This window comes from Phaseolus vulgaris, chromosome 10, assembly GCF_000499845.2.
Source record: "Phaseolus vulgaris cultivar G19833 chromosome 10, P. vulgaris v2.0, whole genome shotgun sequence".
NCBI classification, from domain to species: Eukaryota; Viridiplantae; Streptophyta; class Magnoliopsida; order Fabales; family Fabaceae; genus Phaseolus; species Phaseolus vulgaris.
Genome location: NC_023750.2, coordinates 14,396,427 through 14,409,570, shown reverse-complemented (window position 1 = coordinate 14,409,570; position 13,144 = coordinate 14,396,427). Strand labels below are relative to the sequence as shown.

The following is a 13,144-nucleotide window of genomic DNA, read 5'->3' as shown; positions in this document are numbered from 1 at the left end:
TTGATTTTAGTCTCATTCTCCAATTGTCTAAATGAAATCATTTGCACAGCTTGTGAAACTTCTTTCAAAAGAGTTTTCAAAGATTTTACTTCACTTTCAATAGACTTTGCAGAATGAGAAGAAGAAGACATGACTAGAGCTTTGTGTGTAGAAGTATTTTACCTTGAGAAAATTTAGGGAAGTCAAAGAAGGTAGTCTTCCAGGTAAGGGAGGTGAGTCACAGTGGACTACTTAAATACCAAGCCTTGCCTTAGCCAAAGACTATCCCTTAACGTCTTCACATAAAGTTTTCTCTTAGTAAATCACTTAAAACACAATTAAGTTGGAGAAATCAAAATTTTAATGCAAGAAAGCAATGCAAACTAGCTAATTAACCAAGCAACAATTAACAAAGCTTTAAGCAAAACAAGACAATTAAAAACGTAACTATCTAAAGCAAAGAGATGCAATTAAAACAATTAACAATTGCTAAACTAGATAGTTCTACACTAGTCGGCCCTAGGTGAGGCTTCTTTGACACTTGGAGCCCTTGAAGACACCCTCACCGTCTAATCACGTAATTAAAGAAGTAATTAACAAAAATTAAGTTGCAAAGAATAAAGAAAACTCCCTTTGTTGATCTTTTTTTTTGCTATTGGCACTTCCTTGGTTGTCTTTTCTTTGTTGGGCCTTCCAATGTTTGTGGTGTTTTTGGTAGGCATTTGTTTTCTGCCCTTGCCTTTGCTCCTCTTACAATTAGGGAATTAATTCTCCAATCCAGCACCTATCAAGCAAACTAGACCTCACTCAAGTCAAATTTCCACTCAATTAAGCACCAATTGTGAATCAATCCACCACCAAATTTAGAGGCCAAAGAATTAAAGCAAGAAACAAATTAATTGGAAAAATAGTACCACACAAATGGAATTAAAATGTGACAACTAGAAAGAGTTCCAAAGAAATATTAGACAAGCAAATAAAGGTACTCAAAGAAAGGTAGGCACACAAAATGGATCCTAAGAATAGCACTAGAATTGATTTCAAAATAAAAAACAGCACCACTGAAAAATTGTTGTGGGCCAGAGAGCGTGATTTTCCCTGATTTATGCTGAGCTGTCCTTTTAAGATTTACTTCTGAAAATTTATATGCCAATAATTCAAGATCTTAACTAAATTCTGGCATTGGTTTCACTCTAAACGCATGAACCATTTTTTTTAATAAATTTTCTAAAATCAGTGTTCAGTTACGCCAACTGTAGCGCCAGATTTGCACACTGTTTTTATAATATTTATCATTTTTTTTTCTATTGACTCTTTTGAACTGATTCTTTTTTTTTGTCTTTTCTGTAACACCTCAATCTTGCATAATCCAGAGGATCAGAAATTTCCTATGTGGTAAAATAATTTTCTTAAGCAAAACAGCCAGCACAGAGTTATGCAAAACAGGGGATTCTGTAAAATCTGGAAAAAAAACAGCAAGATACCAAAAGAAAAACACAATGGAATTGGTGAAAAGGAATTTGTGTAGATCTAAACACAAATATGAACTCAAGCTAAAAATAAAAGGCACCAAAGGATCAAAAACACAGTAGATTCAAAACAAACATTTAGACCAAAATCAAGAAACAAATAAGCCAAACAAAGTACTACTATGATTTGATGACATTTTGGAAAAACATGACTAGACAAAACACATATAGATTCAGAAATTAAAAGACTCAAAGAGCATAAAATGAAACAAAATAAAATTGCAATAAGGACTCAAATACCTAAAATAAAAAACAGCAACACAAAGTGTATGGAATCCTACCAAAAATTGCACAAGGATTGCTCAAGATCAATTGAACAAGATGCACCGATTGGAATTTCCAAACAGCACACCAATTCAAAGCAAAAATTAAAAAACAGCAAGACAATATTGAATGTAAAGAACAACACGGATTAAAGAAGAACTCAAAATGAAAATGACCAAGAACTACTCATCTTTGAAGAACCTATGCTCATGATACCAAATGATGGCATTCTCAAGGAGCTCTTCTTGGATGTATGGTTAAAATGGTGCAGAAGCTTATGTATGTAATGGGCAAGGTCCTCCTAGGAGTTGTGGTGACCTTGAAGGTGCATGAAGAGTATGGAAGAAGGGAGGTTCGACCAGCCCTTTGATAGATGGTGAAGGAAGATTAAAACCTAGAAACTAGGTAAGGAGCAAGTATGGCACAAAATGGGCAGCATAACAGTACTCAATTTAATCTTGCAAATACAAGTGAAAGGCTTCTCCTTTTATAGGCTAAGGAGGCCGTAAATGTTAAGCTAAGAGAAGATGAAATGTAAGCCACATGAAATGGAAATGTGAGGCACATGGGCACATGGAGCACATGGGTGCACGTGGCTTCACAAAACCGTCCCTTGATTAGTGAAAGCTTCTAGAAACCTTTAGCTAATTAAGGTTAACTCCTCCTTAATTCTAATGTGCAGAAAAATAAACATTTGTCCACATGGCTATGCTATTTACACCCCAATTAAAGCTAAACTACACTTGATGGGCCTTCACGGAATATGTGCTAGTATGCCACTCTCCCATTCATAGCTTTGATCCAAGTCTTCTTGTCCTAGATGCTCCTAGCTTGTCCTAGATGCTCCTAGCTTGTCTTAGACACTCCTAGCTTGATCATTAGACGCTTGGCTTGGGTCTAGACGCTCATGAGAGGTTGTGCTTGGCCCTCCTCCATCAATGTCCATGATTGTTCTATTTTTTCTCTCAGCAACTCCGTTGTGTTGAGGTGTGTAGGGGCAAGTTATGTTATGTTGCAACCCAAGTTCTTCACAGTGCCTCTTGAATTCATTAGACTTGTACTCACCTCCTCCATCACTATGCACCATCTTAATTTGCCTGCCACTCTTTCTTTCAACAAATGCTTTAAATATTTTAAAGCAGTGGAATACCTCATCCTTGCTTTTCAATACATAAATCCAGGTTTTCCTTGAACTGATGATATGTTCATCGGGCCACAAACATCTGTATGAACAAGCTCCAAAGGAAATTTTGCACGCCAAGGCTCCTTAACAAATGGTATCCTGTGATTCTTTCAAAAAATGCAAGCCTCGCACAATTGATCAGGGTGATGAATATGGGGTAAACCATTCACTAAATTTTCTTTTGGAAAGATTTTCCAAACTCTGAAAATTTAAGTGCCCAAAGCGTAAATGCCATAACCACGATTCATTATTCACTATTGCATTCAAGCATTTGAAATCACCCATATGAATATCTACTGGAAACATGGAGTTTTTTGATAAAAAGGTTTTAAGAATCAAATTACCTTTTTTTATCAAAAATTGAGAATTTATTTTCAACTATTTGCATCACGTAACCCTTTTCGGCCAGTTGTCCCACACTCAACAGATTACTTTTCATGTCAGGTACATAGAAAACATCATAGATGTACCTGTGATCACCATTCTTCAATGTAATAAGAATTCGCCCTTTTCCAATCACCGGAACGAACCTACCATCACCGAATTTCACTTTTGTGCGAAATGAGTCATCCAAATTTGCAAACACCTCCTTCTGACCACACATATGATTCGTGCAACCTATATCTAAATACCAAGTCTGGTTGTTTGGAGTTTCATTTGATGTGGTTGTCATTAATACTTCATGATCCTCTTCATCTTGTTCGTGATTACTATCTTCTTGAGCACAATTGGAAGCATGATTATCACCTTTTGATCTGCACTCATTTGCATAATGGCCACGTTTATGGCAATTATAACACTCAACGTTTGATTTATTATAAATGTCTCCTCGTCCTCCGCGACCACGTTCCCCGCGCCAAGCGCCTCTATGATTCTGGCCACCACGACCTTTGCTGAAATAGCTACCATATTTATGATAGGAGTTACCAATTGAGGCTTGTGCTTTTAAAGCCTGTTCAATTGTTTTTTCAATCTTATTGTCATTCATCCACTGCTCATGCGCTCGTAGAGAACCAGACAATAACCTTACTGTCATTTTTGAAATGTCATTGGCCTCTTCAATTGCGGCAACAACATGTTCAAATCTGGGAGTTAAAGATCTCAAAATATTTTCCACCTTTGTCTGCTCCGAATGCGTTTCACCATTGGTCTTCATCTGATTTGTCAAGGCAAGAACTTTATTTATATAGACATCAATAGTCTCTGTGGTTTCCATCTGCAGCAGTTCATATTGGCGTCTTAGGGTTTGAAGACGCACCCTTTTGATCTTATCATCACCTTTATAATTGGTTGACAAAATTGTCCAAGCCTCACTGGCAGTTGTTGCTCCTTCTATCTGCTCAAATGTCTAGTCATTCATCCCTTGATGGATGAGATACAAAGCCTTATTGTCCTTCTTCTTCTGATCATGATGTGTTACTCGTTGCGCCTAAGTTGCATTAGCAGCTAATGTAGACACTCCACTCTCAACGACATCCCATAACTCATGATAATCAAACAAAACTCTCATTTGCACACACCACTGATTGTAATTTTTTCCATCAAGGATAAAGACTGATAATTGAGTAGAATTCATGATAACAGACTGACTCTGATACCAGTTGTAGGAACTAATTGAAGGAAATAAGAGAAGACAAAAGGTTGTAGCAACTGATTGAACGTAATTGCACAAAATTGCAAAACTGATCTTATTCATTTTGATTTACTCAATCATATATATAATAAAATTACAATTACTGAAAGCTCTATAAAATAGGAATACTAACAGGCCTGTAAACTAACCATTAATGCAATATAACGGTAAAATAGTTTAAAGGTAATAAAATCATAATTAATAATAATAAAATTTGAATTAATAACCAACAATTTTTAATTTTTACGAGAGAGGGATGTAAACAAAAAATTATCTAAGGGGAAAAATCATTTGTTTTTTTTAAATTTATATGAAAATAAAGTTGTTATTTATTAGTTGGTTTAACATTAAAATGATGAAAAAATATAAAAATGATTGAATTGAAATTTTGAAAGGATTATAAAAGGATAATGAAATGAAATATTTTATAGATATTTTGTATTGATTAATTATAATGAGAAAAACAAATGATAAATTCTTGAGGTGGATGAAAAGTAATACTTGAAATTTATATAACATAAATATAACAACAGAGAAAACACTACTGAATTAGAAAAGTGTGAATCTTGTTTGTCGAGATGGTTGATGCAAATATTATTCTCTGTGTCTTGAGTCAATTCTTGATATGTTTAACTATGTAAATTTTTTGTTTGGACAAACAAATCAATATTTATAGTTGAATCTTCACGTTACACACTAAAAGTTGAGTATTTTTCCAACAATTAATCATTTGTTGGATGTCAACAACATTTTGTATTTACACTATGTCATGTACAAGTTTTTGATCGACAACTCTAGCTAGACATTGGTATTATAACTTGTTTTCGGTCTCTATATTAGAGTATTTCCAATATGTTGTGAAATAATTTATTAAAAGAGCACTTATGTGGGATTGACATTCTTTTAGGATTAACACATGTGTATTATGGTGGCCTGTTGGACAGTCCTTCAAAGTAGATTATTGCCTTGAATTAATTGGGTATTAATTTGTAGAAGAGTTGGATGTAGTGGTTGCGTTTAGAATATGCAAAAATTTTCTCTATAAATCTTGTTAACTTGACATATAATTCAAACATTGTAGGAATGGAAATTTAGACTTCCAAGTTAAGAATTAAAAAACATTTTCATCAATTATTATTCGAACAACATCTTACCTAATTTGCGCTTGTGTGGTTAGTTGAGGTTGGCACTAGTACAACTTCGTCAATGTTGTCTGCCCAAAGCACCACAAATTTTCTCCTTTAATTGGGAGAATGTACAGTTCTGAAGGATGTAAAAAAAATTAGGAGATGAGCATTCAAAGTGGACACATTTATCATATTTTGTTATTCAACCATTTGCAAAGACAACAAGAAGATCAGAATTGTAAAAATTCTCAGTGTCTATTATGCAAAGATAGCTCATTTGAAGATGAAAGCAAAAGTTTTGGAAATAAGGAAAAATTTGTATATATGTGCTAATTGAAAGTGGTGTGGAGCTGGAAGCTTGAATTTATAGCAAGAGAATGATTGAGATACAAATAAACATGGTTATTTATGACATGTGTATTAGGTAAAAAAATTTATTACAAGTGTTATCATGCATGCAATAATGTTAGTACATTGGTTCTGTTGGGAATCCTGACATGTGGAATATATTTTTGAGGGGTGTAGCGTGAGAAAAAAATTTATGGAGGAGTGACGTGATGATGCACATTATTATGTTGAGTGGTGTGAGGAAAAATAATTATGAAGGAGTGATATGACAATGCACATTATTGTGTTGTGTGGCATGAGGAAAAAAAACTATGGAGGAGTGATGTGACCAAACACAATGAGAAAAAAAATTATGGATATGAACATTATTGTGGTGAGTGGGGTCACAAAAAATCAATATGGGGATTGATGTAGTGGTGCACAATATTGACTAGTGTGGCCCAACAAAGAATAGAGTGCTTCTTCCTGCACCTCCATCCCTTCTTCAGCCACCCCCATATACTTTTAAAATTCCAAATTTGCCCTTCAGTAAAAAAAGATAAAATTAGAAAATTTGTTTTACTTTCTACTCATAGTGAAAACGAAGAACGAAGGTGTTTGGTCTTGGTGTTTGGTGCTTGGTGCTTGCCGGTGGTGATAGTGGTGGTGCTTGTGGTGGTAACCGTGGAGGTGGTGCTGTTGCTGTGGTGGGTGGTCTTCGCGCTCGTCCGTTCGTAGGTAAGTCTTCGTGCTTTAAACACATTTCTTCGGATTGGGTTAATCCGCTAGATCACCAGATTGTATAATCCGTGCAATGAATCCACCCCTATAATCCGAAATGTTTTCACAGTCCGTAAGACAACATTAAAGTGTTCCGGATTAGTTAAAGCTGGGGTAAACCGAATCCGGAACAAAGATATTCACTTTTCCGGATTGTGTAATCCGGTACATTAAAATGAACTATGGATTACGTAATCCGGAAGTCATTTTAGAACTTTAAATATGACTTACGGATTATGTAATCCGGAATGCAATTTGCTGTTTTAATTTGACTTATGGATTAAACAATCCGGAAGTCACTTTGAAGTTGTGAAATGCATTACGGATTATCTAATCTGGAAGGTACTATTTTACTTATGGATTACACTATCCGGAAGGGTAATTGAATGTTGTTTTTATTTTGCATACTTGTTTGAATTTATGAAAATTAGAATAAAATAGAAATTTATGTTTTATGAATGAAGGTGTAAGTATGGACATGGAGGTTGGATTGATTACAAAAAGATCGGATGAAGTAGAAATGATATATATGGAAGAATTAAGGAATTTTGTGCATCAACATGAATAAGTTGAAGAGGATTATGGTACTCATTTTACAACAGATGAGGTGAATAAAATTTCATTCTATTTATGTTTATTGCTTTATAATTTGAAGAAGTGTTTTTGTAATATTGTTGGAATAACTTTGTGTAGGTTTTTCCTTCGCGAGAAGACTTACTTGAATGGGTCCGTAGGGTTGCTTATAGACTTGGTTTTGTTATTGTCATTATTAGGTCTGACATAGCAAATGGGAAGCAAGGGAGAAAAACATATGTCTTGTTAGGTTGTGAAAGGGGGGGTAGTTACAGAAAGTATAAGGATGGTTTGGAGGTTACTGTAACTGGTACTCGAAAATGTCAATGTCCCTTTAAATTGCGAGGTAAACCTATTGGAAAGGGTCAAAGGTTGGGTACTTAAGGTAATGTGTGGTACTCATAATCATGATTTGTATGATACATTAGTTGGTCATCCATATGCGGGCAGATTAAAAGCGAATGAACATTCCATGCTTGTTGATATGACTAAAAGTATGGTTAAACCGAGTAGCATACTACGTACTTTGAAGGAGAATAATGAGGATAATATGACAACAATAAAGCAAGTATACATGCAAGATACTCATACAAGAGATCAGTTAGAGGACCACGAACTGAATTACAACAATTAATGATGTTGTTAGACCGTGACAACTATCTTCACTGGAGTACGTGTCATGAGTCTTCCAATATTGTTAGTGATATTTTTTGGACTCATCCTGATGCTGTGAAACTTTTGAATGCATTTAACATTGTATTCTTGATGGATACGACTTACAAAACAAACAAGTATCGACTGCCTTTGCTTGAGATTGTTGGTGTGACTTGTACAGGTTTGTCCTTTTCTGCTGGTTTTGCATTCTTATCTAGCGAGAAGGAAAAGAACTTCATATGGGCACTACAAAAATTTAGAGGGTCACTTTTGACATCGCATGTGGGGCCTGAAGTCATTGTTTGTGATAGAGATCTTGCTTTGATGAATGCTATCAATATTGTGTTTCCTAAAGCAAGAAACCTTCTTTGTCGGTTTCATATCAATAAGAATGTTAAAGCAAAGTGTAAAATGTTGGTTGATTCTGTCGAGGCTTGGGAAGTTGTGATGGATTCATGGAGGACTATCATTGATTGTACAGATATTGCTCAATTTGATGAGTTTGTTAAAAGTTTTGAAACTATTTGTTCACCGTGGCCATTACTTATTGAATATGTGAAGAACACATGGATTATTCCGCACAAAGAAAAATTTGTAAAGTGTTGGACAAATTCATTAATGCATTTGGGAAATACAACATCAAACAGGTATATCAATGCCTTTACTTTGTTTAATTCATTATAACGTCTAATTGTTTTATGTTTTATACTTATACAGGGTTGAATCAGCTCATTGGTCTTTGAAACGAATATTACAAAATAGCATGGGAGACTTGTGCTCATGTTGGGATGCTATCAAGCATGTTATTATACTTCAACATAATGAAATCAAGGCATCCTTTGAAATGAGTCTACATGTGATAGGACACACATTCAATGTGCAGTTGTACAAGATGTTGGTTGGCTTTGTATCTAAACATGCTTTGATTCTCATTGCTGAAGAGTTTGATCGGTCAATGATGTGGGGTTTGATAGTGAATGTTGTGGATGTGTACTTAGACGGACTCACGGATTACCATGTGCTTGTCAATTAGCCAGATATGCTATGGGTGTCATTCCTCTTAGTGAAGTTCATGTTATGTGGACGAGACTAAGCTTTTCAGATTTATCTGAATGTGATTCATCATCTGAGTTGTCAATTCAACAAGAATGGGATGCCATTCTATCCCGGTTCCAACAGGTTGACATGTGTGGCAAAGTGACAATTAAAAACAAGTTGCGTGAAATTGCCTACCCAGACATGACAACATTATGTGCACCACTTAATGTAGTCAAGACAAAAGGATCCCCAAAAGAGTCAAACAAATAAATTTCAGAGGTCTACAAAACGCATCCCTTCATATTTTGAGCATGTAGATCGCATCCATATTGTAAATGATAGCTCATCATCTTTGAAGACTCCTAAGGGAAAGGTTAAGGTGACGGCCAACACCAATGCAATTCCCATGCTTAATCAATTTCATCCGAAATGTCACCCTTATATTTTGGATGTAATAGATGTTAAAGCAGATGGACATTGTGGGTTTCGTGCTATTGCCTCCTTGTTGGGGATGGGTGAAGAGTCATGGCCACTTACCAGAATGGATTTATTCAAAGAAATATCTCAGTGGCGTGAAGAATATGCAACATTATTAGGTGGTCATCAACAGGTAGAACATATCAAGAGATCCCTACTAGTGGATGAGTTGTCAGTGGTAAGTGTATATTCATAAGAGTCATGTGCATTGATTAATTGAACTTGTATGCTATCTACTTTCATTATTGTATTTTGCAGGCTAGTGTTGACAAATGGATGACAATACCGGATATGGGATACTTAATAGCAAGCAGATACAATATTATCTTAGTTTGTTTGTCTTTGAAACAAAATATTACTATTTTCCCATTACGTACTGCACCCCCTACCGATGTTGGTCTACACCGATTACTATGTATTGGTCATGTATATGATTCACACTTTGTGCAGGTAAAAATGGTTGATGATTGTCCCATACCTACCGCTGACATTTTATGGTGTACACATTGTTACCCAGAGGCAAGGTTATGGTCATCATATTACGTTGGTAGGATGCAATCTTTTACCCAATTAATTAGTATTAGTCCGAAATATGTGAACCTTGGAGACGATTGATGTAGACATAATTTATAATGTGGGGTTCTTATTCATAATTTATTACTTAACTTTTGATTCATAATTTATTACTTCATTTCCGATTCATAATGAATTCATGTTTATGTCAGATAAAAATAAAATAGCAAACACTACAACATAAAGTTATTATTATTACAACATAGCAAACACTACAACCATATTGTACACATACAAAGTTATTATTATTACAATCATGTCATAAAACAAAATATCAACGACGTCCACGAACATTACGTGATCGTCTAGTGTACACCGCCCCATCATCTGTCACGCTTCGGGCTAAATGCAGTGTTGCCTCTGTACTCTCATATGCGTCAGTGCCTTCAGTGACCTGACGACAATCTATCATGCGTTGGAGAATACTAACAATGCGCCTAAATATACCCTGCACCAACTTCAAAATAAATTAAACTTCTCAAATATATTGTCTAATCACATAACAATAAAAAAAAACTTACCGAATGTGCACGCTCATCTTGAGACGAGAGACCTGCCTGCTCAGCATTTGGACTACGAAGGCGACGACGTGGTACAACACTGGGTCGATCTCCAAGCTCACCTCTGCGAATGTATGGGTGTGACACCATCCTGAACCAAGACATGTACTCAGGAACACATGCAGATGGACTAGAAGCAGCTGTCAAACCTGTCACCAAGTAGTGATCAAATTGCAACCACCTTTGATCAATGACATGTGCACCAGGACTCTCAGTCGGCATCGGTGATGGTGGAATGCTCTGCTCGTAGCCAAATTGGCGCAACACACGCTCGGGCATATGTCTCTGTGATAAGCTGCCCAATCGTAGGTGACCCGAGAATAAATAAATGGTCTCAAATGGCCTGCTCAATCTGTGGTACTCATATGGAGTCCAGATGACGTCATCGTGTGTGAGCCCATCCAACTGCACCCGCACATCACCAACCGCACAAATCCGATGGGCAACAATGTATCGTGCTGCCCGCGGATGTACCTCGTCATATGAGGGATTAATATCCCTTCTTCCCATGCCCGAGAAGTGCTCATAAATCCATGCCTGCGTAATTCCATTATATTAATTATAAAATATTTAATACAAAAAATTATGGAATGTAACATGTGATTGCTAATTATTTGTATGGTTTCATACCTGAACAAGTGTCACATAACTGCCCAACTGCTTTGTGTTAAAGTAGGAGGCATCCTTCAATCGTACGTGGACGCCTCGACATTGCCTCATCTCAGCCTTCCCACGAGCCTCCTCCACCCCTAATAACTCAGTTAAAATAGTTGCAGCTCCGTTGTACTCTAAGGGCACATACGTAGGGAATTGACCCAAAATGGGGAGGTGTAAAAGAGATGACACATCAGTGTGATGGTCATCTCACCTATGGGAAGGTGGAAGGAGTTTGTCTCAGCATGCGACCTTTCAACAAAGGCTGAAATCAACCCCTGTCCCCCACCTTATAACTTATATTGCACAGACTAAATAATCCAGAATTTTGTATAAGAACTTCAATTTCAGCATGAGGCATCCCAAATTTACATAATTTCCTACCGTGGGATACCAATTTAAGTTCTCCCCGATCCTAATACAAAATTTGTATATATTTAATATAATTAAATCAATTTAAACAATAATTAACAAAAACAATTTAATTGAATGTTTTTTTGTTCTTACCTCACCATCCCAAAGCTTAACAGCAACATGGTCAGCAAAATTTACCAGCAAAGACATATCAGAAGGTCCTCCAAGAAACCCTTCTCCCTGGTCCATTTGCCTATCATCATGTAATTCTTGTTGATTGTCATTATCAATATTAACATCACCAATTCTTTCCTCCACAACACCTCGATCTCTTCTACGGACGGATGCCGTTGGTCTTGTTCGATCATGACCTTGAGATCCACCACCTCTTGTTTTAGCCATATCTGTCATAGGTGAACCATGGCACATAATCTAAAAAAAAGTTTTTCAACTGGAAACAAAATAAACTAAACAAGATTGCATAAGTGAAACTCCAAAAAAAGTCATTACCGGATTAGCCTAAAATTAATACTACCAGATTATCTAATCTGAAACCAACAATTAAAAAACACATACCGGATTATCTAATCCGGAACCAACAATTAAAAAACACATACCGGATTATCTAATCCGGAACCAACAATTAAAAAACACATACCGGATTATATAACTAATTAATCACTACCGGATTATTTAATCCGAAAACCTATGTAATCCGGAACTATTCAAAAAGACTACCGGATTATTTAATCTGAAACCTATGTAATCCGGAACTATTCAAAAAAGACTACCGATTTGGGACTATTGAAAAACACTGCCGGATTATTGAATACGGAACCTAACTACACACTACCGGATTTTAGAGATCTCTGTGATGCGGAACAAAACAGTGCATGCTTTAAAACAATTCCTTTAAAAAAAATCCAGAACTAACCTTGGATGAAGAGGCTTAATGCTTGGAGTTACAATGGAAGTGAATGGTGACGAAGATGGAGCAGCTGGGCGAGAATGGAGGCTGCTGGGCATTTGAAGAAAAAGAAGGTGAATGGGAGGGGTGGGTGCCGCCGCACCTTCTGCTGCTGCTGTAAAAGGAAGCAAAGAGATAGTAAAGTGGGTGGGTAAAATTAGGTTTAGTTTTACATTTTTAATATTATTTTACTGAGGGGCATAATAGTAAAATCACGTTTACTATGAGGGTGGCTGAAGAAGGGATGGAGGTGCAGGAAGAAGCACTCCAAAGAATATATTATGGAGACATGCGCAATTTTATGTATTTATTTTTCACACTTTGTTTGAAAATAGATAGTTATGTTGTTTGTATAACATGCTTTGTGAATTGTTTTTAGATTTTGTTATGTTTAATAGTTGAAAATTATTGTTAATTATTGAAAAACATTATACAACTTTTTACCTACAAAAGGTTTTTTAAATTTAATTGA

At 36.0% G+C, this 13,144-nt stretch overlaps 4 protein-coding genes across 4 annotated transcripts; 3 read left to right on the top strand and 1 right to left on the bottom strand.

Moving 5' to 3' along the window:
* The first annotated feature begins 7,382 nt into the window (after window positions 1-7,382).
* On the top strand, window positions 7,383-8,029 carry LOC137815194 (uncharacterized). The gene is made up of 3 exons (XM_068618275.1): window positions 7,383-7,406; window positions 7,516-7,741; window positions 7,824-8,029. Exons 1-3 carry the CDS (start codon window positions 7,383-7,385, stop codon window positions 8,027-8,029), a joined length of 456 nt encoding a protein of 151 aa, XP_068474376.1.
* Window positions 8,030-8,031: 2 nt separating this feature from the next.
* LOC137815186 (protein FAR1-RELATED SEQUENCE 3-like) lies at window positions 8,032-9,082 on the top strand. Its single transcript, XM_068618263.1, has 2 exons — window positions 8,032-8,696; window positions 8,767-9,082. Exons 1-2 carry the CDS (start codon window positions 8,032-8,034, stop codon window positions 9,080-9,082), a joined length of 981 nt encoding a protein of 326 aa, XP_068474364.1.
* Window positions 9,083-9,093: 11 nt separating this feature from the next.
* On the top strand, window positions 9,094-10,179 carry LOC137815176 (uncharacterized). The gene is made up of 4 exons (XM_068618252.1): window positions 9,094-9,228; window positions 9,320-9,742; window positions 9,823-9,894; window positions 10,015-10,179. The coding sequence occupies exons 1-4, from the start codon at window positions 9,094-9,096 to the stop codon at window positions 10,177-10,179; spliced, it is 795 nt and encodes a 264-aa protein (XP_068474353.1).
* A 218-nt stretch (window positions 10,180-10,397) lies between these two features.
* LOC137819379 (uncharacterized) lies at window positions 10,398-11,344 on the bottom strand. The gene is made up of 2 exons (XM_068623209.1): window positions 10,659-11,344; window positions 10,398-10,585 (listed from the first exon to the last, which is right to left on the bottom strand). The coding sequence occupies exons 1-2, from the start codon at window positions 11,205-11,207 to the stop codon at window positions 10,412-10,414; spliced, it is 723 nt and encodes a 240-aa protein (XP_068479310.1). The 5' UTR covers window positions 11,208-11,344; the 3' UTR covers window positions 10,398-10,411.
* Between the last annotated feature and the right edge of the window lie 1,800 nt (window positions 11,345-13,144).